The sequence below is a fragment of the Carassius carassius genome, chromosome 14 (genome assembly GCF_963082965.1).
Source record: "Carassius carassius chromosome 14, fCarCar2.1, whole genome shotgun sequence".
NCBI lineage: Eukaryota > Metazoa > Chordata > Actinopteri > Cypriniformes > Cyprinidae > Carassius > Carassius carassius.
Window position 1 is genome coordinate 25097728 of NC_081768.1, and position 27529 is coordinate 25125256.

The window sequence follows — 27529 nt, forward strand, 5'->3', positions numbered from 1 at the left end:
CCGTGCAGTGATTGGATCTCATGTACAGTGACCTTCAGTTCATCAGATGCTGAGCTTGTGTTGACTTGACTCTGTGTTAATTATTCAGTGAGCTTCTCTGATGTGCAGAAGCAGCTTTACGCACCTACCGTAGCTCAGGAGCCATCGCCTCAATCTCCCTGGCCTCTTTTCCTTTGAGCAAACCGACTCTAGAAAGACACCAGCACTGATCAAACACACATCTATCGGGCTTATATGAACCGAATTGGGGTTTTATATATTTTTTTTTGACTACTCCTTTACTATGTGTTATTGGAAATGTGCATGACATACCTGTCCTAGATTCATCGCTCCATATGGCCATTAGGTGTTCTCAACCAGATTGGTTTCAGAAGCCAGATTTGGATTGGACATGAAGCTGTGATCAGACAGAAGTGTCAAAATTGTCCTTCAAAATAAGACATTACATGCTTCTATATTAAACCAGTCATCGATTGTAAATTTAAAAATGTGATCTTTTTTTTTTTTTTTTTCTTTTTTAGAATACATATTGTAATGTTTAATAAAACACACGTCTGAACATTAGTTTAAGCATTATATTTTTGTGTGACGCATCCAAATGTTTATCCTCAACAAATTAGTTTGAGATCAAACAACCAACAAGTTCAAGACACAAAATCTTACTTTTATCAGACGTTTTAATTCAGTGCAACTTACACTGACTCCAGTTCATGGCATCAACTTTGTTGCTAACATCATGCTTTGTTTAAACTACAGAAAATGTACTCAACCTCAGGCTATCCAAGACATAGACATAGTTTGTTTCTTCATCACAACAGATTTGTAGTAATTTTAGCATTGCTACATTTCCTTACTGGTGGATCTTCTGCAGTGAATGGGTGCCGTCATAATGAGTACAAACAGCTGATAAAAACATCACAATTCACACCACTCAAGAAACAAATCCACCATAAAGGCATTTTAACTTCAGACCATTGCTTCTAGCCAAAATAACAATCCATAATCACGCTCCTGTTGTCATCTCCCATTAAAATCCTCCCACATATTTGTTTAAAAAGCTTGATCTGTGCAGATTTCTCTTCTGATTCAGACAAAACAACTTTTTCACTGGAGAAAACATGGATCAACGACTACTTTAGCCAGAAGCAACAATTTGATGTTTGAACACCTTAATGGATTTGCTTCTTACAGTTTTTCACTTCCCAAAACATTCATTAACAGACTAGTCGTGTGGATTATAGTGGTGTGTTTTTTTATCAGCTCTCAATCTGACGGCACCCATTGACTGCAGAGGATCCATTGATGAGCAAGTAATGAGATGCTACATTTCTCCAAATCTGTTCTTCAGAAACAAACGAATCTACATCCTTGATGTCCTGTCGGTGAATTATCAGGAAATTTCAATGAACTACTCCTTCAATCCAATTTATTTTGCTTTCCCAACTAGGCAATACTCCATTTTTTTCCATTTAACACGGTTCTTTTTGTCCCACAAAGTGAGCCACGATCCACCAGTTGAGAACCACTGTTACTGTATATGACATTATTGCTGATAATTCTTATAGACATCATATAAATATGAATGGAAAACACACAGATACTTATGTAAAGGTGTGGTAAATCCTATAAAGCCAGCAGCATTTATCTCATTTCAGCAACATATACAAATAATAATGATGACACATAAGAACAAAATGAATACTTTCAACCATTCAATTGAAAATAAACCAAAACATTTTTAAAGCCAGAGATAATTATAGCTGTGTGTTTCAGGAGATTCATTTTATAATGAAATGAAAATACACTTTCACTTCCCCCAAACCGCCACCCACAGAAATTATTATTGTTTTTACCACTTTCATATCACAGATGATGGCAGCTCTATTTTAAGAGCCAGACGACTTTCAGTGCAAATTAAACAAGGACAAAACCTGCATAAATCCTGTCACAAGGGGGAGAAACAAAAATAGCAATGGCACATCTTTTGATTTCAAAAACAGCCAGTCAGAGAGATTATTATGCTAAAAAAAGAAAGTCGCCTACATGGGTTAATGGAACAAAAATAAAGGCATCTGTCAGAGCTAAATGAAGAGAATGGTGATCAAATGAAGGGACTGCTTTTGTTCAGTGCTGGCTGTGATATGGAAGATGTTAATATGTGTTTTGTTGATGTTTGCCAACGGTAATTGCTTGGAAATCTGTTAGTTTGGAAGCCAGAGTGAAATGACTCAAGTGGAGCATCTGTTAGACTGGTGATGTGTTCACACTTTGCTCAGATCCAGCTTGCACAGATACGGCGAGCGGAAGGAGCCCAGGTACAGGTGGCCGTTGTACTCGTGTGCCTCGCTGATGTACGCCGCCACCATGCCGTGTGGGTCGTGGAAGCTGCGCACGCACGTCCCTCCGTCCTGCAGCTCCACCACCAGACTGTAGCGCGGCACGAACTTCAACAGAGTGTCCTGACTGAAGAGCTGAAAACACACAACACGTGGAGAAGCACATTCACTTTAGAAACATATATGCAGTAGGAATGTGTAAAAACACACTGAATTAAGAAAAACAGCTGCAACAAAATGACAAAACTGACTTTCACATAGGGCCAGGCAGGTTTGGACAGCTTTTTTCCCTTAAAGGGAGAGTCCACCCCGACATTAAATCACTTACTCCCATGTCGTTCCAAACCCGTAAAAGCTTTGTTTGTCATCGGAACACAATTTAAGATATTTTGGATGAATACCGGGAGGCTTGTGACTGTCACATTAACTGCCCAGTAAAATACACTCAAGGTCAAGGTCCAGAAAAGTATGAAAGACATTGTCAGAATTAGTCCATCTGCCATCAACCGTAACATTACGAAGCGACGAGAATACTGTACTGTACGTGAAAAAAATGCTAAATTTATTCAACAATTCCTTTGTCAACTCTCCTCTGTGTCTCTCCGCATCAGTGAATGCAGCATACGCTCTTCTGTGTCCTCTGCGCCACAAGGATGCGCTGTTTCTACATGTATTTAACTTTGATTTGAAAGAAAACAGCGCATCCTTGTGGCACGGAGGACACAGAAGAGCGTATGCAGGATACGGAGAGACAAGGAGGAAACTGTTGACAAAGGAAAAGTAGAATAAAGTCATTATTTTATTTTTTTCTCACAAAAAGTGTTCCCGTCGCTTCATATAAACCAGATTGCACGTCTGATGGCAGATGGAAAATTCTGACGACGCCTTTTCATACCTTTCCAGGACTTTGACAGTGTGATTTAATTGGCAGTCTATGGGACAGTCTCAAGCCTCCCGGTTTTCATCCAAAATACCTTAAATAGTGTTTTCCGAAGACAAATCAAACTTTTACTGGTTTGGAATGACATGAGGGTAAGTGATTAATGACAACATTTTCATTCTGGGGTGGAGTATCCTTTAATAAATTAAATCATTATTTCAGAAATGCCTTTTGTATTTACTCAGGTTATCTTCGTGTAATATTAAAATTAGTTTGATGATCTGAATCTTTTAAGTGTGACGAATATGCAAAAACAAACAAACAAAAAAAACAGGAAGGGGGTAAATATCTTTTCACTGCACGTCTTTTTTTGTCTATTTGAAAAGAGATTCATTTTGACCATACATTTAACTGCATTTTAAACAAAGCTGAAATAAACAGCTATAAGTGTCTATTTATTTGTCCATTTGAAGTGATTTATTTATTATTTTACTGTTAAATTTAACTCAATTAAAAAAAAAAATCCATATTTTATTGTATTTTAATGTTACATTTACACCAATGTTAAACTGTACATTTCAATAAACATCTATTGTATAAATGTCTATTTATTTGTCTATTCAAGGTGATTTATTATTTTACTCTAACATTTAAAAAAAAATAGAAAAATATTTAAATAAAAACCTATATATATATTTAAGATTTAAATATAATCTGGCATTTGAAAAGTTATTATATAATGTTTTTTAAAAATTAGAAAAAGAAATCAAATAATGGTCATTAATAATTGTACCTTAAATATGAGCTTCTTTAACCAGGGTCTTTGAGACAGGAAGTCCAGCATGGAGAAGCCAGGGTTGGGTCTCACAGCAGACATGGAGACCCAGTATCCACCGGAAGAACTGCGCCGAATGTTGTCAGGAAACCCCGGGAGGTTGTCTATGAATGTATCCATACCTCCTTTATTAAGACCAGACACATGCACTCTGTGAACAGATACAGAACACATATTCAATATGCAGCAGTGATGAACTGATATTTCAGCTAAACCCATAAATCAGTCGGTGTTTGTAGTTTTTGAGACCATCAACTTTGGAGTTATTTGCAACGTGACAATTTTGGTTCCAATTCATAAGCAGCCTTCAGTTCATCAATGAGAAGAGCCAGAGTCAACATAAAAGTCCTGCTGTAGCCAGACCATCCCAGATGAGCATGGGCTTACAGTGCATTAATATTACACAGACCACACACGCTTTAGTCAGAGAAACACACAGGAAGCTTAATGATGGAGCCTGCTGCCTTGGAAACTGCATGCACTCATCATTTATCCAGGTAAGAGAGCGGCCTGTGCTTCGAGCAGACATGAGCCCTCAAGAGCAGTGAATGAGCACTGCGTGATTCAAGAATTCAGCGGTGAGAGGCGGGAGAACTGATAAGAAATCAGCCCAAACGCAGGAACAGAATGTTTCGAATTACACTGAATGATCAGAGTTCACTGATGCACACAACAGAAATGAATTAGTCAGATTTGTATCAGAGAGCAACATCAGCATCTCTTGCCTTGAGCGATGGAAATATACTAGTGCTCAAAAGCTTGGGGGGATTTTTTGATGCTTGTAAAAAAAAAAAAAAAAAAAAAAAAAAAAAAAAATTTATTTATCTTATTCTCCCCAAAGGCTGCATTTATTTGATTAAAAATACAGTAAAATCAGTAATGGTAAGAATTATTATTAGGATTTAAAATAACAGCTTTCTATATGAATAAATTGTACATTGTAATTTATTGCTGTGATGCAAAGCTGAATTTTCAGCATCATTACTCCAGTCTTCAGTGTTACATATGACGATTTGCGGATCAAGAAACATTTATTATTATTATTATTATTATTAATCAATGTTTAAAACAGTTGTAGTGCTTATTAATATTTTTGTGGAAACCGTGATCAACAACCATTCAAAAGTTTGGAATAAGAACAAAAATAAATAATAATAATTTATTTATTTAATTCCACATATTTCAATTCTACAAGGATACATTAAATTGATCAAAAGTGATAGTATAGACATTTATAATGTTAGTTATAATATATAGTTTTATAATGTTTTTCAAAGAACAGCAAAAAAAATGTATCACAGCTACTAAAAAATATAACACATTTTTCCATTGGTGGACTGAATCCTTCAATTGTTTTCAACATTGATAATAATAAAGTTTCTTGAAACTTCTTAAATAGAAAATGTTTCTTTTAAATAATAATAATAATAATAATTCACAATATTTCAGTTTTTTGACCAAATGAATAGTTATGGGATAATAACATCCTATGTTTTGAGTAAAATGTATATAAAAAAGGAACTTTATTCTTTCCCTTTCTAGCTACAAATGCCTGAAACTTGGTATAACCAGCACTTCCTGTGTCTCTTTGCCTCTTTAAGAAGAATCGTGTCATGTATTCCCCAATTTTAAGTCGCTTTGGATAAAAGCATCTGCAAAATGACTAAATGTAAGTGTAAGCAGCCGAATGTGAACAGGTGAGTGAGCATCACCTCCGTATTCTGGCCATTGTGGTCTCAGCCACCAGGACAGACACCTCATCAGGGAAGAGCTGGATGCCGTTTGGAAACCTCAGGTTCTCCATCACCACAGTCACTTCCTTAGTCTCCATATCATACTCTAAAACACTGAAACAACCACATCAGTCACTGTAGCAAAACATCTTTACCTGTGAAAACAATCAGTGATTCATGCAGTGCACAATGTTCCAAATAATAAAGCTGTAAAGTGCAAACACCCGTGAAAATCAGAATCATTTTCCATGTCCCAGTTACCGTCCGTCTGCCGTGGCCTCCATGATCAGGTGCATGAAGTCTCTGCGCTGCCATCTGCTGCTGGAGTCTGTGAAGTACAGCTTCTTCCCATCCTGAGTTACATCCAGATCATTGACAAAACCCAGACGCCGACCACCGATCATCTTCTCCGTGCTCACCAGAGACTTCACCTCACCTAAAAGACAAAAAGAGACAAATGTGGACACCATGAACTATTGCTGGATGACTGGTTTAAAGATCCCTCAATTCCTCCAATTGTGTTCCACTGGGGAAAAAAAACTAAACACATACAGGTTTTGGAAAAACATGCAAGTGAATGAATAATAGCAGAAATTGTATTTCTGAATGATTTATTCATTTAAATGAGTATTGATTTTTTAAAGCAGAATATGTGTGATATGTGTACCTGTGACAGGATTGACCTCAAACAGTCCCAAATAGGCATCGGCTACAAACAAGGTGCCGTTGGGCCCCAGCCGGATTCCCAGAGGACGTCCACAAGTGTGCTCATACTCTCGAGAGCCTTCGAATAAGATGGATATTCAACACTAATGACACTAGCATTTGATACGGGATTTATTTGAATTATTTGAACTTTATGCGTCTGATGAAACACAAAAGCTGAGCTAGTCAACACATTAAACAATTAAAATGCTAAGCACTTTTTCTGTTAGTTTCCAGTGTTTCAGCAGTTTACAATACAGCCAGTGCTGTAAAGGAACGAGCATATCCACTGAATCAAATGCTTTACTGTCATATTTTCATAAAACTATACTCTATACTATCATAAAACAATCAAACATCTTTATGCAGGGCTTAGATATGTTACATTACATTAATGCACATCCGCTTTACATGCATTAATGTAATGCACCAGTGAAATAAACAAAATAAATTAACAAAAACAAAACAAAACATATACACATATATATATATATATATATATATATATATATATATATATATATATATATATATATATATATATATATATATACATATATACATATATATATATATATATACATATATATATATATATATACATATATATATATATATATATATATATATATATATATACATATATATATATATATATATATATATATATATATATACATATATATATATATATATATATATATATATATATACAGTACAGACCAAAAGTTTGGAAACATTACTATTTTTAATGTTTTTGAAAGAAGTTTCTTCTGCTCATCAAGCCTGCATTTATTTGATCAAAAATACAGTAAAAACAGTAATATTGTGAAATATTATTACAACTTAAAATAATAGTTTTCTATTTGAATATACTTAAAAAAAATAATTTATTCCTGTGATGCAAAGCTGAATTTTCAGCATCATTACTCCAGCCTTCAGTGTCACATGTAACATCAGTCTATCACATGATCATTTAGAAATCATTCTAATATTCTGATTTATTATGAGTGTTGGAAACAGTTCTGCTGTCTAATATATTTGATCAATAAAAGGTTAAAAAGAACTGCATTTATTCAAAAAAAAAAAAAAATTCTAAATAATATATTTTCTTTACTATCACTTTTTATCAATTTAACACATCCTTGCTGAATAAAAGTATTGATTTTATTTAAAAAAAAAAGAAAGAAAAAAAAATTACTGACCCCAAATAACTGACCAGTAGTGTATATTGTTATTACAAAATATTTATATTTTAAAAACATAAAATATTAAGCAGCAGAACTGTTTCCAACTTTGATAATGAATCATCATATTAAAATCATCATATAAAAAAAAATATAATAGATCACAATATTATATTTTTTTCTGTATTTTTGATCAAATAAATGCAGGCTTGATGAGCAGAAGAAACTTCTTTCAAAAACATTAAAATAGTAATGTAGTGTGTGAGCGGAAAACATAAAATTAGTCAAAACATGAATACTATAAACTATTATAGTATTCATGTTTTGACTAATTTTATGTTTATACTAATATACAAAATATAGAAATAATAGAAAGATTAAACAAAAATACAGATATAAATAAGCAATGGCTAAAAAATAAAATATAGATTTTATATCATTTTTATTTCATATATGCACACACTCCAGTTATAATTCATTATGGTGGTCATAATTCCAATATTTATAAATACATATGAAAAAGTATCTGGAAATGGTAAAAATTACCACAAACAAAGTAATATCAAAAAAAAAAAAAAGTTCCTACAACATATTTTGTTAGATTTCATGTTTTCTTTTACAAATGTTAATGTTACAGCTTCCTAAAAGCTACACAGATTCATGGCTTGTGCAACAAAACCATGGACCCGAGCATTTCAAACACCAAGGTCACTCATGTTGAAATCCCACATTACATAATCAATCAAATAATCCAGTATTTCTGGGTCTCTTACCACATGGTGGCTTGCCAAGTGTTGCTAAGACATGAATGTTCCTTCCCTCGATTTTGACGATCTTCCCATCAGCCGTCCCAGTGTAGAAAACATCTGCAAAACAAGAATAATTCAGAAACATGCCAACCATATATACACATTTTGAATTATTACATTTTCTAAACTAACCATTCTTGTTTTGTTAAGTTGTTCTGTTTTCAATATGTTTCTATCCTTAGATCACACAGTCCTAGTCTACTCAACTTTCATCTGGTTTGGCCTGTCTATTCCTCAGAGCACACTGCCAACAGCTGGGACAATCTGGGTCAAAGGTCACGCTTGACTGCACTGCATCGTAGACACTAACCTCCAATGTTAGCGAGGGATTCTGGGCCGATAAGCCGATCCTCAAACAGTCGCTCTGCCTGTCTGAGTTTAAGGTTGGGCTCGTAACAGCCAGTCATCAGAGGGGGTTCACCGAGACTAATTATTAAACACAAAGAAACACATCCGTCAAGTCTCATGTTCAGATGTACAGGAGATGTTTGTGCTGAACTGAAGGGTGTTTTTACGGGAAAAGTCTGAAGGAGATGAAATGCCCTACATATCAATTATTAAATAAAAGAGAGAGCACTGTGGGACTTGAGATGAATATTTATACCGGATTTTGTCAAGAACATTGTGGCAGCAGATCAGAACCAAAATTAATACATTGGAAAATAATTATTAAAGAGGTTTTCCATCAGCATTAAAGAAACGGTGCATGCAAATATAAGAACTTGTGTCTTCATTTCCTCTCACTCGTATTAATCCTTTGCATCTTCTGTGAAACACAAAAGCAGATCTTTAGCAGAAAACACAAACAAACGCAGTTCATACGACTCATGCATCATATTCTAAGTCTTCTAAAGTCCTCGGTCTTGTGTTCAGTACACACAATTCTTTGTAACGTCAATTAAATTCTGCTTTTTTTAGTAATCTTGTGTAACACCATCTTTTCAAACCAGCATCCTAGCGTTAACATCGTTTATATCAACTACCTCTAGTCTAAAAATAGTTTTCTGTGATTGAAATAAATCTGAAATGACGTATTAATATTAGACACGAAACTCCAACAGCGACAACAAAAAAACAAATCACAACTTCCATCAACAAGCTTAACTTATTTAGTAATTCAGTACTAAATGTAAAACTGAAATAAGTACATTATTATAACTGTAAACATACAAATGAAAGCCAATTCAACATAAAATGAATACTATAATAGTTCATAATACTAAAATGGTTAAGATATAGGGAAACACTATATAGAGCACAAATCACAGGTTACTTTAATGTGTATAAATCACCACACACTTCATCTCGGTGGAGAGCAGAAGCTTGAATATTCTGCCTAAGGTCCTTGTGTAAACAATAAAAGGTTGAAATCACATTTATTAAAAGATAATCCTTTTGAAAGAATTTTTTTTTAACCATATACCTTCAGAAACAGGGCTTTTTTTTGGATTGCAACATTTCCAGCTTGGCAACAGAATTTCACAGGAAGCTGTTTTGGTGTTTTGTAATAAGATATACAACCATCATTTAACAATGAAACACAGAGCAGGACCAGCACGAATATATCTCACGTACCTGAGTAATGCTGTGTGACACAACTGTATCCTCACACACACATTCACACTTCTTACTGCAGGAGTAATATTCTCTAGTGCATTGCTTTACTCCACAAATTAATCATTTATTCATTTCTATCCAAGCAGAGCAAAGTCTTACTGTAACATTTACACTCCCCGTAAACATTTTCATGACTTTTCAAAGACTGATACATTTTGAATTTTTTTTAACCCTGAATATCTGAAATACTGTGTGTTTTGTGTGTTCTGCATTTGAAGCCGGTCCATGGTCAAGGTGTAGATCTTTATGAGAGGAGGCTCACCTGAAGAGCTCTGGTTGAATGGGAGACTCCAGCAGGAAAGTGACCACCAGCAGAGGGAAGAGCAGGAAAGCCACTAATGTCAGTAATGTGACACGAAACACCTTCCCACTGTAAGTGCTGAAACAAACATGGTAGGCAGGTAGATTCATTTAAAGGGCACACATTTTACTTTACACCATTTAAATTGAATAAAGTTCAAATGCATATGTGACCCTGGAGCGCAATTTATTTTTTGTGGTCCAGGGTCACATATGAATGTGTTCAGAAGCTGACTTACCTTGTGGTTTTGTTCTGTGGTTCATGGGTTTCGTCTGTAATTATTTGAGGTCTGTTCAGCCTCCTGAAGCGCAGTCCCTCTGACTCATTCATTCTGCTGTTATTGTGTCGACTTTCTCTCTTTCTTGGCTTTCACAGATACCTTTAGTAAAGACGTAAGGCAAAACAAACGCTGCTCCAACAAACGACGCGTTTGTTCACTACACCCCTAAGCCAGTGCGCGGTTCTTTGATGTTCGGTTCGTGAGCGAATCGTTCTTTTGAGTCGGTTCTCAAGAAGGAACCGGTCGAGTCGGTTCACAAATCGAAATGAATCGAACTCTAGTTCCGGGTTGATGACGCAGAGTTATCACATCCTTGGATTTATATGAAAAATGTATTTCTTTTGAACCTGATTAAGCTGAGATAGCTTTCCTTTATTGCTATTTAGTTTTTATTGTTATTATATTTTTTCCTTGATTGTAAGCCAAATACCCCCTCATTGTGTTTTATTTCTCCTCTTCTTTTTTTCTGACTTCTATCTTCCTTTGTTTGTTAATGTTCTCCTGAAGGCGATTGTATATTTTCATCCAATTTCTTGAATAATAATAAAAAAAGATTGAGTTATCAAAATACTTTATATATTGTTTTTAAAAGAGATATTCAACAGTATATCCAAACTATTTAATCTTCCAAAAATCTTAAGGCTTTTAAAACAGTTAATTTATTTAATCTTTTTAATTTATTTTGTAAAATCTTTTTTATTCATTGTCAAATGTGTCTATAAATGGTGCTTTGCATGTAATGTCACATCTTTGCACACAATGTTGATATTCTCTGTACTTTAATCTTTGGTACCTTGGCATGCATGCATGCATAAATAAATAAATAAATAAACGAGTCCGTTCAACCAACTGTTGAGGTAAGTTGTAAATTTACATTTTATTAAAACCTCCAAATACCTTTCTGTCGAGGGATGTTTAAATACATTTTACAATAGTTTATTGTGCACGCATATTATATTCAGGGGCAGATTTAGTGATTTGGGGGGTCCCAGGCAAAACACAGGAATGGGGCCCTATACAATTTCACACATTTACAACACTAGGTGGTGCTTTGGGGTCATTTTCACTATGCGGTTGTCTAAACAACGCAAGGCTGTCTAATTCTAAATTGTAAAATATACATTTGTTTTCTGTTTATTTTAATTACACATTTAAATTAAACTGGAAAATTATACATGAATAAATAAGGAAATTATACATTTACACACATAAGGGTTATTTCAACCAAACATGAAGTGTGCCTGTGAGAGCCATTAAAAACATTTAAACAGGCCCTATATAATATGCACTATTGCTTAGTATTAAATTATAGCTTCAGATGCATGATATTTGTAGGGCCCTATGAAATCTGTTTTATTTTTCCCAAATTAGCCAAATTTAAATTTTTCCCCAAATTTTCTAGATTCATTTTTTTTTTCATTTTAAAGTTTCTGGATGATTATATAAAATCTGAAAAAAAAACATGTCTGATTAATTATAATCATTAAACTTGTTTAATTTAACTGCACTTTAGGCCTATTAAAAGTTTAACCAAATTTACATTCTCAGGGTCCTGTGCTTTCCAGTTGAAGTTTTCTGTATTACATTTTAATGGTTTAATTAAAAACATCTAATTAACTGAATTCATAAAAATAACTTATTATTAAAATTACTTATTATTTAGAAATTCTGTGTTGTGTAAGACAAAAAAAACATTAATCTATATTTTATTCCAATGAATTAAACAAACCTTTTAATATTTGTACATTCAAAGAGCTACACAAAAGAAGTTTACTGTGTAATGAGCAATGTCACGGAATTCAAAGTCAAATATTGAATGAATTAATCAGATGCAACACAGTACACTTCAATCAAACCATCTCACTGCTATTTAGCTACTACAGACCATAGACATCTATGCTACAGACAACATCGCGAGCGTTGCGCGTGCGCCGTTCGTTCCGTCACATTCAGCACCACGTGTTCGTCCGCACTGAATGAGAATCACGCATATTAAAAGCATTTTAAGGGGCACTTGGCTTTTGGGGGCCAAAGGTGGTCGCCTACCTTTGCCTAATGGTTAAATCCGTCTCTGATTATATTAAAGTTGCTTTAGTGAAATCTTAGTTTATATGACTGGTTTGTTCATTCTTTACACTGTAGACATGTAGAACATATCCGTGTTTGTGAATGAAACTGTCCACAAACACCAATATCTTAAGTGAATTATATTCACACAAATAACTTTATTTTTTAACTTTTCAATATGTGTTGACACAAAGGACTTATTTTAATTTTTGACTGATACAACATTGCACTGAATTGTTAGAAAATAAATGCGTAGAGATGTTTTCGCTCGATAAAGATGAATCGTCTTTTTGAACCGGTTCACTGAGCCGATCTTTTCGAAAAGAACCGGTTCGCTGAAATGAATCGGAATAGTTCATAACGTTAAGAACGGTGACGCTTGGATCGTTGTTTTTCAAATTAAAAGTCTTGCTCAAACATTTTTAGCAAAGAAAATGATTTAAATAGCTTACATAGCTTAATTTGTGCTAATAAACAAACATGTAAGTAAACACGAACTTTTAAAATTTGCATTATATGTACAGATAAAATGGCTAAATCAAGAAATTTTAAACAAAACCTGAACTTTATGATGCACTTGTGCAAGTTAAAGCCTTTATATGTTGCTTTACTGGAACAAAAGCATACATAATATTCTAGCAACAAAAACAATGCAATCTTGTAATACATAAATATTTCATAAAACAAATCATTGCTTTTTTTCACTTCTGTGTTGTTGCTCAGTCAGTTTTACTTTTTCTGTTTGTGCACTTTAGTTTTTGTTGTCACCTTTATGTAAATCTTCAATAAATTGTTATTTATTTATTTATTTATTTTTTTTATTTAAAAAAAACTTTTGTTCAAAGGTCCTTGAACTTTGGTGTGCAGATTTTTTTGCCTTTGCTTTTTGTATTTTTCTCTGTTGAAATCTACGCACTCATTATAAATATATACTTTTTTATTTTACTTAATTGGCACATAATTATTTTAAAACTCATCATTACATTGTTACTGACTTTTGTACTGTTAATCTGTGCTTTATTTCTCTATTCTAGTTGTCCTACGACTCCCTTTATAGTAATTAAGCAATGTTTCACATTTTCAATTATAATTTTGACTTTAATTATGAAAAAGAGACTTTATGTCGTGTTATGGTTTCTGTCTTCACCCCTCCCCGCTGGATTCTGGACTGAGAGGTGTATGCGGATCCTCCAATGGCTGTTTGTAACACTGAAAACATTGGTGCTGCAGTCTGGATTGCCCTGAAGAGGCTTGATCTCAATGGTTGGTCTAATCTTGATACGAATCTGTCTGAATGCAGCTAGTTAAACTAGTTAACCTTGGGGTAGCATCCTGGGGTTGCCATGGCAACGTGAACAGATTTGCTGCAGAATCTCTTTCTTCTGCGTTTTTGTAACCATCTTTGTTTTTACCATTGGGAAAATGTCCTAAAATGACTGAAAAGTAACCAGCTTTGCCTTTTGGCCGCTGTTCTAAAATCAGTTGCAATATCAACAGGTGCATCTGACAGCACAAGGCAGTTACTCTTATTGTTTTGACTATGGCTTTGAATAATTGCACAGTTGTTGTGTTGACATGCAAATCACATGCAAATGTAGAAGATGTGTTATGGGTGCTGACATAAGCAGCTCTTTTGCAGATAGCAGGATCACAGCTCTCCGGGAGGTTCATATTCCCAGTGGAGCCCGAGGGACCAGCGTAAGACAAGTGTGTTTGTGACTTGATCCTGGCTTAGATGTGGAGATTTAATACAGGCGATGTATTACATGAGGATGGTCTCTCCTTACAGATACTAGCTCAGTCTTTCAGCCTTGACACTTCTCAGAGGACACTTAAGGTACTGTCCGTCACCTTCCTGTAGGGTTTGAAACCTTTACTATCTGCTCCATATTTGTATAAAATGAAATAATTTTGAAATCAATTTGCAGATACGAAACAATCGAGGATGCCTCATTCCCTTAAATCCCTGCATGCCACCAAACAGCAAGCAAATGTAAGTCCTTCCTCCGTGTCAAAGGTTTAAAGTTCATGTATAAGATTTACATTTACATTTAGTCAATTAGCTTTAGAAAATCAAATGAAAATCAAAAGGAATTTGCAGCATCAGAAATTTCCTTTCTTTTATTATGGGCCAATATTAATTAATACATTTTAAAGACTTCAATTTATTTATTTATTTTTACATTTATGAGAGCATATTTATTTCATAAAATACATTAAAGTAGTGTGTCACCATCTTATATCAAACACCTGAATTTAATCAATCATTTTAAATAAATTCTTGCAATTAACAACACATAAATATGACAAGACATACTACATTTTTGACTTGGTTAAATGAAATTTTCAGCCCAAAAGGACAAATTGCTGAAAATGACTCACCCTCGGGCCACCAAAGATGTAGGTGAGTTTAGAGAAATGTATCATTGCATCACTAGCTCACCGGTGGATGCTCTGCAGTGAATGGGTGCCGTAAGAACGAGTCCAAACAGCTGATAAAAACATCACAATGATCCACAAGTAATCCACACAACTCCAGTCCATCAGTTAACGTCTTGGGAAGTGAAAAGCTTGTAAGAAAAAAAATCCATCAATATGTTTTATAATTTTCTGCTTCAGGTCCATAATCCATGATATTGCTTCCAAGTCCATCTCTTCTAATTTCAAAACCCATGACATATTTGTTTAGGACTGTTTTAGCTTGTAAACGATGCTTGATCATTTTTTCTCTTTTTCACTGGAGGAAGTATTAATTATGGATTATGGACTTGTATTTTGTCCAGAAGCAACAGTTTAAAGTCAAAATGCCATAATGCTGTATTTGTTTCTTAGAAAAAACACAGCTTTTCACTTCACAAGATGTTAACTGATGGACTGGAGTGGTGTGGACAACTGTGATGTTGAATCAGCTGTTTAGACTCTCATTCCGACGGCACCCATTCACTTCAGATGATCCAATGGCGAGCAAGTGATGCAATGCTTCATTTATATAAATCTGATCTAATGAAGAAACAAACTCATCTAGATCTTGAACGGCCTGAGGGTGTGTGAATATTCAGCAAATTGTTATTTTTTGGGTGAACTGGTCCTTTAATGTCTGTGTATAGCAATATTTAGTCATATTTCTTAGGACTGACTATTTGTTTGTTGATTTGTTCGTGTTATTTGTACCCAGGCCGTACGTCCTTGAAGTGGCCAAAAACCACCAGCATGGTATGACAACTTGTGGGCTTTTTTTTCCTCTAGCTTTATTACATTAACAAAAAAATGACATCATTTTCCTTTTGAATACAGTCAATCCAAGACCCAGAAGTATTCCTGTGCCTGTTATTAATAAAACCCTAAGGTCCAGACTACAGAGCATTGTGAAAAGGGTGAGACGCTTGACTCAGTCCACAGTCTCTAATACTGAAAAACTGCTTCTCCTTTAAATGTAAAACAAATTCACAGTTTCAAGCGACCTCGATGACCAAGTGTGCACACTGCTCTCTTGTGTCTGCTCTTATTTCAGATTGAAAGATTAGAAGAACTGTTGCCTCAAATCAAACTGAAACACCATGAAAGGTCGACAAAGGTGAACTCGGCCTTCTCTCCTGCTTTGATGTTTTTCCCGTTGAACCTGAACGTTGTTCTTTCATTTTGAAGTATAAGAGGCTTTAGTTACGTCACAGATGAACATGATTTGCTGCTTGCTATTAAGCCTAGGCTGAGAGCATTTGACTGGACATACATCAGTCATCACATTTTATATACAAATGCTCATAACAAAACTCGAATTAAATCATGGTAAATAATTGCATGACTTTTATTGCAGGATATTGAGTTACTGAATCAAAAGCTGGTATTTCTTCACAAACGAATGCAGGTAAACTTATTCCTCATTTGTAGCTATGCAATCTATTTCACATATAAGAGAATGTCCTGTGATTATAATTTGTCATGATAATGTAATCTCGGTGTCTGTTGGTTTGAGATGGCGGAGTTGTACAGCTGGGAGGGGATGCTGAGAAGAGCTCCTCTGTGGTGAAGTCTGCTCGAACCCTTGCCTTTCACTGACATGACCAGTGACATCATAGAGAGTCGAATCCGGCTGTTCAGTTTGTGTTCTGGATCTAATCTGAATCATGCGTTTTATCTGTGCAGTCAGAGTTCAAATGCATGAATGTGAGATTTTCTTCTTATTAAACTTACTCTTCTGAGCCTTTTTTGTGAATCCTTTCATCCAGTTGGTGATTTAGGGATTTTTAGCGGATGTATGACATCGGGTCTCCTGAGATTCAGACAAGTGTCACACAGCAGAGTTATGATCTGCTAACATTTCATAATCCAGTCAAGATGTAGATGAGTTTGATTTGGAGAAATTCAGCATCACATCACTTGCTCACCAGAGGATCCTCTGCAGTCAATGGGTGCCGTCAGAATGAGAGTCCAAACAGCTGATGAAAACATCACAATTCATGGAAAGATGGCAAAATTGAAATGTATTGAACTTATATTTCATATAAACAAAACAAAAAAAGCAATTAATATCTGTAAAATATTGACTTGATTATTGGATTCCAGAGGTCCATAGTTTGTAAATAAGGGCTTTGGAAAAGACAAAATGAGTTTATTGCACTGAAGGTAGTTCACATCTGCATGTTGCATCTTAATGTTGTGAGATGAAAGTTGCTCTTTTAATATGATTTTTTGGTATTAAATTACTCATCACGCAATCAAAGTTTAAAGGCCTGATTTTACCAAGGGAACGTTTTACAAATTCATTATTTTTATTTTCACACTTCTTGCAAAAGCCTCCTGACATTGCTGCTCTTTTACATGCTCTGTTGATCAGAAATGGCCTTTGACCAGAACATGCTTATTTAGTTTTATTTTGTAACTTTCAGGAATGTGAACTCATTTCTGAATAATTTGGACATTTCTCTGGTGATTGATCAAGCAGACTAACAGGATCATTGCCTCTCCCAAGAACCCCAATATGTGCAATGTGTAATTAGATGTACTAGTTTACAAATACATTAACATGTCCATTCTTCTCATCGTTTAAATATCAATGTAATTCGTATAAAGGGGCATTGGTGTTTTGTGCCAAATGCTGTGACTGGTCATTGTTTATTTTTGCTAGTTTTATGAACAGACCTCAGCTCATAAAACTTGGATCAATCTTTGATGTTCATACAACTACACAGAAGCCAGTAGGACAGACATTTCCTTGCCGCTTGAACAAACCCAATTCCCCACAAGAAAAACAGCATTTCAGTACTTGTCTCCACTTGTTTATTGGTACAGAAAACGTTGTAGTTCTGAGCAATGACTTCTCCGTACAACCCACCAAGATGTTCTGAAAAAAGTACCAAAATATATATTCCAAAATACGTTGTATATAAACCTTAATGAATCCGCTAGACGCTTCAAGACAATGAGAAAACGGTTTTGCAGTGAGCACTTCCATAAGGCATTGATCCCAATGCCAGCCTTCTGATCAAAAAGCAGCAAGCCGATTTATTACACACATCAGGATCAGTGACACTGCAAACAGAAAACTGTTCTGAATAAAGAACAAGAAACAAGGGAGAAAGGAATGTCATGAGTGTGTAACTCAGCATTTCGAGAGGATTATAGTCAGCGATGGCTTCATCAGGAAAAAAAAAAAATACTCGTCACGTTTAAAAAAAAAATGTATTTGATCAATTACATACTGGTGTTCAGAAAAACAAAAGGTCACAAATACTGATACAATGATCCACTACTGAAAATAAGAAAAGAGAGCGTTCAAATCAAGCTGACAGATACTGGAAAACCGCTATGTACAGAAACGAGGGTACGATACATCAGGAGGACACAGACTCGTGTCATCACTTCTGCTACCATACTGCGCTTCGTTCGTTCAGTTATCAATTACAGACGACGGGAATAAACAAATCAGAACAAAAAACAAAAAGGTCTGGGTTAACAGTTCTAGTTGCTTGCGTCTTTGAATCATTTAAAACTAAAACGCTCTTTCGGCTATCCTTAAAATGTTCCCAGTGGTCTGAATTCAAAGGGGAAAGTGTCCTCGAAATAATCAGCCCCTTCAGGAACAGCTCTTCTATTCAGTTTTGGATTTTTTGCTGTCGTTGCCGTTTTCCTCCTCCGGCTTTCGCTTCTTGCTGCTCTCGTCCTTGTTGCTCCCAAGGTGTGGGGGGAAGGTGATGATTATACAGGTCATGTTGTCACATCCTGTGCCGTCTCCTGAGGTGTCTGGTGCTAAACAGTGGTCCAGCAGCTAGATGGTATTTAAAAAAAATAAAAATAAAACTTAGCAAGTTGATTGATTTTTTTCTTTTTCTTTATGGTTCTAAAGACTACAAGACTAGTGACAAATAATAATTAATCAATGCCAATAGTAATTTTTTTTTAAATGCATATTTCATGCATGTATCATTTCAAAACTGCAGCAAAACAAATGTAAAGGGCATGTAATCTTTTAGTATTTTTAAATTAAACAAACACATCACATTTTAAAAAGTAATAATTCAAGTAAAAACTAAAAAGACAACTGTACAAAACACTATTTAAAGTCACTTAAAACAGACTCTGGATATTTAACATTAACATTTGGCACTTCTAAGATTCACAGAGCTGCATTATTTTCCCCCCCAGAACAACCCTTTCCAGTACTTACCTCTTCAATAATGGCAGACAGGGGTCTGTTTTTACCAGGTTCAGTTTTCAATCTCTCATTTACAAAGTCCACCACTTCTTGACTGCTCATCACGTTCCTTTAAAAACACAAATGTAAACACACAGACCATTTAATCAGCTCTTGACAATGCATTTCTCATGAAGGGCACATACACCGATCACAGCTGACAAAGAAACTGAAATGAAAAAAGACCAAGGCACAACAAGGAAGTATGATCTTGAATCATTCACTTGATTCTATGATGAACAAATATACAAATATATTACGAATACAACATTCTCAACTGAAAATTCAAAACATAACACAGCCCAACTTACACACTCATGTTAATGATATCGAGTCATTAATCTTACCAGATGCCATCACAGGCAATAACCATAAACTCGTGGTCTTCATTGAGAGTCAGCACTTTGACGTCAGGTAGAGCCGAGATCATCTGTTCCTCTGGGGGAAGAGCCTTGTTCCTTTTATAAAAGTGATCACCTGCGAGAAAAAACAGTGTTTACATTTTCTGCAGTTCTTTAACGAAAAAGGAAATGTGCAAAATCAGACATTAGCGCAGATAAATCAGGCAGGAAGCAGCAGTGTTACCAATCGCTCTGGAGAGGTTCAGGCCTCCATTGACACGGCCGTCCATCGTCACCTTCCCACCAGCATTCTTGATCCTGCTCAGCTCCAGCTCGTCCTCTGGCTTGTGGTCATAGGACATGTCCACCGCCTTTCCCTTTTCAGACACCACACATCTGGAGTCTCCAGCGTTGGCCACGATGAGCTGCTTCCCACGAATAAGAGCAACTACAGCTGTGGTGCCACTGTCTGAACCTGGCTGAATGACCAAGAAAACAAGTACATAAAACACTACACACATGGTCATGTGACCCACTCCTTACACAACTTATTTCAAGTTTTCGAAAGCAGTAGCAAACAGGTTTTAGAAGAACAGGAATGACGTGAAGGCATCACAAACTTCAGTTCAGGAAGAAATGAGGTCAGAAACATCACATAATTCATTTCAGAAATACACACTACATTTTCCACAATTAATCACATCTCAGAGGCCATGCGACGTATGCTAACCTCCTCTTTTCCGTCCATGCCCGGCAAGCACACATCCTCCTCTTCATCACTATCGTCTTCCTCTCCCTCTTCGGTGTCATCCTCTTCATCGTTCTCACTGCTGTTCTCACCGTCGTCCTCACTGCAGTCCTATTGGCCGCAACAAAAATAATAGTTAGAATGATAAATACTTGTCCAAAGTAGCACTTTTTGAAATGCTTAACATTGCAAAGATGCTAGTATTTTTGAAAATAGCATTCAGTTCACAGTATATACTGTGCCATATTTTGAATGGACACTGCAGTTAAAAATTTGGGGTTGATGAAAAAACAATAACAAAACAGTAATATGGTGTTAACATTACAACTTACAAAGGTGCAATATGTAAGATTTCACCGATAGAGGGCGTGTTTTCAAAACAAACAAAGGCGTAGTTCGAGGGACTCAGAGAGGCAGAAATCATGTTCATGGATGAGCTAATGATGTATTAATGTCGTAGTATGAAGCAGAGTGAGACTGAAAGCAGTTAAAGTGAAACAAGGCCGCTGAACGAGTGTAACGCATGGCTTGAAAGCAGCAGAGCTTTTATTATGCCACAGTCGACTGCTTCCCCTCCTTTTGGTCATCCTTCTGCACCATTAAAATAACTTTTCTATTTTTGAATATATATTTTAAAACGTAATTTATTTCTGAGATGCAAAGCTGAATTTTCTGCTTCATTACCGCAGTCTTCAGAGTCACATGATAAGAAATCATTTTAATATGCTGTTTTGCTGCTCAAGAAACATTTCTCTTTAAGCAGCAAAAACGGTTTTCAGCATTGATAATATTTTTGTACCTTGATGCATTTTTTCCCCCAGGATTATTCGATGAACAAAGTTTAAAATATCATTTATTCAAGAAAAAAAAAGAAAACCTTCTTTAACATGGTTCTATAACTTGAGTAAATGTTTTAAGGTCTCTTCTAATCAATTTAATACAAACTTGCTAAATAAAAAGCATACAAAAAAAAATTAAATACCAATGCCCCCAAACGGTTGAATGGTTGAGTTGTTTTTAACTTTTTTGTGCCATATCAGCTTCTTGAATGGAAGTGTAGTAGGACAGAAAGCGATGGCAATCCATTCATTTTGTGCAAAGCTGCTTTAAAATGCGTATTGTGAAAAGCACTACACAAAAACTTGACCTGACCATTTCAAACAAAACTTCCTCTCCAGTGACCAGGTCAACTGTGTTTGAGATTGAACCTGCAGTGCAAGCAGTTACACAAAGCTAGTGCTGAACCGTCAAACATGCTCGACTCATCTCCTCACCTCTTCCTCACTGCCGTCCTCTTCATCTTCTCCCTCCTCCGACTCTTCACTGTCCTCGAAGAACTTGGACTTGGCACTTCCTGGAGCGGGATCTGCAGACGAGGAGCAGGAAGGCCCAGCATCCCCAGTCTTCTCAGTGGCTCCATCAGAGGCAGAGCCCCCAGCGGATGCAGACGCAGACACAGCCGCCCGTCTGCAGGCCCTCATCTTGGAGCCTGCGGCCGCATCTCCAGCCGCGGCTGCCTTCTCACTGCTGTCGGCTTCAGAAGCACCGCTCTCCATCTCACCGTTGATTCCCTTCTCAGCAGGAGATTTCTCTCCCTCCTCAGACTCTTTAGAGGCACCTGGACATGGCTTTTTGGCATTTTTGTTTTGGTTCTGTCCGAAGCGGTGAAGCAGCTCCTCAATTGTCATGGTGGCCTCTTCATGCAGCAGAGCTGCTTCTTCATTATCAACTGACAAGAAAGGTGATCGTTAATTTGTAACCCTTTTTCTGATTTTCAAATCTGGATTACTACTGCTCTAGAGAGCCTCTAAAGGGTCAGGGTGATGGAAAAATGAGATGGGGGGGGGGGGGGGGCTTATGTTTTGCATCGACACAAATAAGTACTTCTGACTGGTCCATCTCTGATGATTGTGCCAATGTAAAAGAAAAAAAAAAACTCCTTTAAATTATTAAATATTATATTTTGTTGATATTAGCAGCTGTTTGGGGATATATTACAAATACTGTATTTTTTGGAGCGGTTTTAAAGTTATTACATTTGTTCCTGAAATCCACCCTTCTGCTGGGATCAGAATAATTCAGGGTTTTTTGGATCAAAAGCTTTCAAAAAAATTTCCGAACAAAAATGGAGGATTTAATCCAGATAAAAAAACAGATTGGATTTTGTGATCTAATAAAGATTCAGAAAACTTTTTCTTTGAACAACACAGTTTCAAGATCTGATCCAATCTGATGGCCAAAATCCGATCAGATTAGCTTTGAACAACTAGCCACAGGTGACAAAACACTAACTAGGGCTAGGGCAACTCATTATAGGACGTCACAATTGCTTGCCATTTACACATCGCAAAGAAACATTAGGTAAAGTTTCATTCAGAAATAACACCATATACACTTCTAAAAAAAAAAAAAGACATAATTGGCAATCTTCAAAGAACGGTAGTCTATCAATATTAATGTTTATTTATTTTAAAACTCTTGGAAAAAAGTAAGCTTTTAAAACATTTCTCAGGCACAAGACAGACTGAATACTAAACCAATAAAATGCTATAAAAGCATCTAAAGCATTTAGAAAGCATCTTATTATTTCCAACAGGGCTTCAAAATTACTTAATTCTCTAAAAGACAAAATCTTAAAAATAATCGAAAACTACAAATCAAGAAATTTCTTGATTTAAAATCACTCCCGAATTTCTGGAATTGTACCATTTTTTTTATTTTAATCAAGGATCTCAATTTAAATGGAAACAAAGAGTGTCTTGGAATACTGTTGTGGACTGTAGGGGGCCTTGTTCTCCAAAGGTTAGAGAAACATCAGTATTGTCATATATATATTAAAAAAAACCCACAACACTAACCATCATCTTCATCTGCTACTTTTTCTGTTTCTTCCTGAGGACGTCCAGCTATCTGAACAAGCTCCTTGATGACTTCCTCTGTGGTGATTCGGGCATCTATAGCCAGGAAGGCATCTTCCAGAGCCTGGGAATACGAACACAAGCAGCACAAACAGTGATGACGTCAGGCACTAGGACCATTTTCAGAGAAGATATCATCTAATTAGAGAGTCACGTGACCGACATTAATAACAATAAAACAGAGCGGTTTTCTGCTAAATCCTGCTGTCTTCGAATCACTTCTTAATGATCGTACTGAATGAATGAATAACCATAGAGTTGGGGGCATGTGTCAATTAAAGGTTTATGGCAGGCACAAACAGATATGGGCCATAATCAGACGAGCACAACAAACAACTATAAGAGGTGCAGCAAGGTTACCTTTTGCAGCTTGCCATCCTTATACGCCTTCTGATCTTTAATGATGTCAGGTAAGTACTTGGAGCAATACAAAGCAACCTCTTCACCTGGAGATACACAATAAGACTCACAGAATGAAATTATCAGTCTGACTCATCTGTGAATATTATACTCCATTTTCAGCTCATTCTGGAGTAGTTCACCTAAAAATTTTACCTTCCGACTGTACATCAGAACAAGGGGAGATTTATGAATGACTTTAAAGGGATGGGGGATATTTTGGTAGCCATCAGCTTCCATAGTACAATTTATTTTCCATATAATTGAAGACAATGGCTACCGTCAACTGTTTTGTAACCAATATTCTTCAAAATATATTATTTTGTTCAGTAAAACAAAGAAACGGACACAGATTTGGAACAACTTGAGGCTGAGTAAATTATGACAATTTTCATTTTTGGCTGCGCTATACCTTTAAAGGAGCAGTTCACCCCAAAAAGTAAGTCATTTAAAATCACCAACCCTCTACATGTGTGACTAAATCATTACTCTGTCTGAGTGAATAAATCATGTCTATTAGCCACACAACCAGATTAATATTCATGAATCCAGCAGCTCATTTTCACCTTTAGAGTGTTTTGTATTGTTCTTACTAGTAGATCTCCAAGTATTATTATATTATAAGTATTGTTTTCCCCCACTTTTTTTTAACAAACAATGACCAAAAAGCAGCACAACTAATCCAAAATTCAGTTAAAATGACTAATATACATTCACACATGGTTTTAACTCTAATAACTTAAGTTCTATCGTTAAATGCTTGATTCTCATATATAATGCTTGACTGACTGATGTTAAGAGTGTAGTACTTAAAAATATTTAAAAAGCCGTGCCACTACACAAACACACACATATATACATATTTATACACACACATGCATATATAGTATACCAGTTTGGCGAGTAAACAAAATTGTGTACTTTACCATGGTGATTCAATTACTAAGGTGTCTGTAGAGGGTTATGCTCATTTGCTCACCGTCATGTTCCCAACCTGGTTAACTTTCATATTGTTTTGGTGATTACTGAATTTCAATATATGGACAAAGAAAACAATCAAGACTTCTCAAAATATATTTTATGTTCCACAGGAGGAGGTCTCACAGATGAGAAATGTCGAAAAAAAATTTTTTTGGGGTGAACTGTCACAATATTTGTATAGTTCATTTGGGGGGTTGATATGCTTTACTAAAATGAAAGCGAAAAAAAAACCTTTGTTGTCCAAGTAAAAAGTAGCAGTTCGAATGAAGTGAGAATTCTCACTTTAAAGTCTCTTTTACACACGTTGTGGGCTATAAAGGTTCCCATCTTACCTCCATGTCCGTCATAGACCGCGAACATCGCAGTTTCATCATCCAGCTCCGGGATGCAGTTGTGCGCGTCCTGGAAACAAAACAAGATAAAACAGGAGCTAGAGGCGGGAGTCACGCGGACCTCACTGGCGCCAAAACCACTCCTGACAAACAAAACACACACACTACAGAACCACTGGCTTCAATTACACCGGCTAAATGTCATTACTCGTGTTTGTGTTCAGATAGAGCGACTGAAGCGGTGTTGTACCTCCATGGACACCCTCCATCCCTGCATGGCCGCGAAGCCGAAGCGCACGCTCTCGTTACCGCCGTTGCTCGCGCTCTTTTCCGTGTTGGGTTGAGACAAGTAAGCCCCCATGATGTCTGCGAGGAGGTTTCGTGACAGAAAAACGCGTAACGTTAATACCAAATAAATCCGGTTTGCTGATTTCAAAGACAGGTGAAACGTGTGTGCACACTAGGTACTTGTCGCATCTCAGTGTGCAGTGGCCCTTAGACGAGAGACCGGTGTGTTACTGCTAGCTGACGGGCTGCTAGCGCCGCTAGAGCTTATAAATCAACAAACACAGAGGAAAGAGTCTATCATAAACTGAGCGAACTCACTTTAAACACGGAGGTGGTGAATGCGGATTCGAATTGAGTCGCTTTTAAAACACAGAATAGCCCTTAACACGTGTAAGTCAACATAATCGACAGTACACCAGCAAACCCATTTCACAGAGGGCGGACTTTAGGCACACCGGAAGCGGAAGTCTGCTCACGCAGCGATTCGTTCATTTCGAATGAATCCCTTATATGACTCGGAAGTAGCGAGTTGTCTCAGATGGTGATTCGTTCATGTTTCTTCGTTTACGAACGAAATGATTCTGGAGGTGAACTAATCAATCAAATCCCTCGAGAATCTGCGCTGTGCGCAGGACACAGGGGTGTCACGTGACAAAAGACTGAACTATCGAAATGACTTGAGTGAGGATTCGTTCATTGGGTGGAACGAGATTCAGAGATCCGAGTCAGTAATGATTCGATCTTCCCATCAGATCACGCATGCGCATGGTTCAGTGGCGGGATTTTGACTCGAATCTTTTGAATCGCGATAGCTAAAAAGATTCATTTTTATTTACCCGCTTTCATTTAATTAACTGAGGATGTTTAACCGACTGGAAAAATTTTGTTTAAAATGACGTAATTTCTTTAATATATTTATTCTCCATTATTTAACAGAGAGATAAGTGTAGATGGTTTAAATCTAAACCCAACTTTATTCAATGGTATAATGAGGCAAAACTCTTATACAAATCTTTAAAATTTGTTAAGAACAAGAAAGCCCTGAAGTTGACTTCTCTCTTGGATTTGTATAATTTAATTTAAAAGTCAATTTTTTTGTATTTCATTTTTGAAGCTTCTTATGTATTTATTTTTTTTCTGGTTAAGTTCGTTTTGTTCTGAAAATTTAATTTTGAATATGTTTTACTCCCCTTTTTGGTTATGCTCAATCAAGGCTGAATAAGAGGTGTTAGATTCTGGAATGTGATTTTGTACCTTGTTTGGTTGATGCAATTATTAAACAAACAAACAAACAAACTCAAGAATCAACTGAACTCTGAATCAATTGGCTTCGTAAAATGATTCACTGTTTCCAAGCGCTCGAAACGCCACATGTTGCCGGCACCTGCTGGTCAAAACGGTGTAAATGAAGCGTAAACTTGTAAAAAAAAAAAAAAAAAAAAACTTGTATAAATGTCACCTCGTACAAACCAATTACAAATAGTTTTCATGAAAATGTAATCTATTAAATGTAATCTACAGTTATGCCACTGGGCAGCATCCACCTGGACGATGCGACGGAGCACCAGAAAGCCCACTAACTCCAGCTTGACTGGTGAGGGCAGACAGCGAGATGAAGCCAGTTAGTAGACATGGGGATTGATTGTTAGGAGGCCATGATGATCAGAGATCAATGGGCAAATTTGGCCAGGATGCTGATTTCACACCTCTACTCTTTTTGAAAGAGTCTTTAGCTGTACACGTGCATTTGTCTCCCAGAAAGTAATTAAATTCTATTTCTTTATTACTTTTTTATTTTATTATTATTATTTGCTGAATTTCATAATGCTTACAACACTAGCATACTCCGTCAACAGAAGTTTGTGGAGAGTATGAAAAAAAACTGAAGCCTTTTGTCATTATTAGGATGATTTTGAAACTGATATTTCAAAGTAAAAAAAAAAAAAAGTTTATTTGTCGATAAATTGAAGTCCGCAAATATGTTTTTATGTGGACGCATTAAGTTCTTCATACATTGTAGAGTTATGAGTAAAAAATCCAATATGAGCACTAATTTATTATCTAAAATCCAAACTCGGACT

General features: G+C 36.0%; 3 protein-coding genes across 4 annotated transcripts; 1 reads left to right on the top strand and 2 right to left on the bottom strand.

The window, feature by feature from the left end:
- Positions 1 to 1045: 1045 nt before the first annotated feature.
- On the bottom strand, positions 1046 to 10884 carry apmap (adipocyte plasma membrane associated protein). Its single transcript, XM_059566762.1, has 9 exons — positions 10642 to 10884; positions 10365 to 10481; positions 8796 to 8911; positions 8450 to 8542; positions 6452 to 6568; positions 6046 to 6220; positions 5764 to 5898; positions 4010 to 4202; positions 1046 to 2471 (listed from the first exon to the last, which is right to left on the bottom strand). The coding sequence occupies exons 1-9, from the start codon at positions 10731 to 10733 to the stop codon at positions 2262 to 2264; spliced, it is 1248 nt and encodes a 415-aa protein (XP_059422745.1). The 5' UTR covers positions 10734 to 10884; the 3' UTR covers positions 1046 to 2261.
- A 1753-nt stretch (positions 10885 to 12637) lies between these two features.
- Positions 12638 to 17505, top strand: si:zfos-1056e6.1 (uncharacterized protein LOC107988029 homolog). Of its 2 annotated transcripts, none has more exons than XM_059566764.1 (9): positions 12638 to 14013; positions 14390 to 14448; positions 14540 to 14587; positions 14679 to 14743; positions 15926 to 15963; positions 16045 to 16124; positions 16262 to 16324; positions 16565 to 16615; positions 16724 to 17505. In XM_059566764.1, the coding sequence occupies exons 1-9, from the start codon at positions 13944 to 13946 to the stop codon at positions 16775 to 16777; spliced, it is 528 nt and encodes a 175-aa protein (XP_059422747.1). In that variant the 5' UTR covers positions 12638 to 13943; the 3' UTR covers positions 16778 to 17505. The 2 variants fall into 2 exon arrangements, with proteins under 2 accessions (XP_059422747.1, XP_059422746.1); XM_059566763.1 differs by having other exon boundaries at positions 12642 to 14013; positions 14390 to 14457; positions 16724 to 17499.
- Positions 17506 to 18010: 505 nt separating this feature from the next.
- ppm1g (protein phosphatase, Mg2+/Mn2+ dependent, 1G) lies at positions 18011 to 25916 on the bottom strand. The gene is made up of 10 exons (XM_059566761.1): positions 25411 to 25916; positions 25161 to 25230; positions 23809 to 23894; positions 23389 to 23512; positions 21805 to 22259; positions 20513 to 20641; positions 20027 to 20261; positions 19789 to 19918; positions 19415 to 19511; positions 18011 to 19015 (listed from the first exon to the last, which is right to left on the bottom strand). The coding sequence occupies exons 1-10, from the start codon at positions 25519 to 25521 to the stop codon at positions 18839 to 18841; spliced, it is 1614 nt and encodes a 537-aa protein (XP_059422744.1). The 5' UTR covers positions 25522 to 25916; the 3' UTR covers positions 18011 to 18838.
- Positions 25917 to 27529: the final 1613 nt, after the last annotated feature.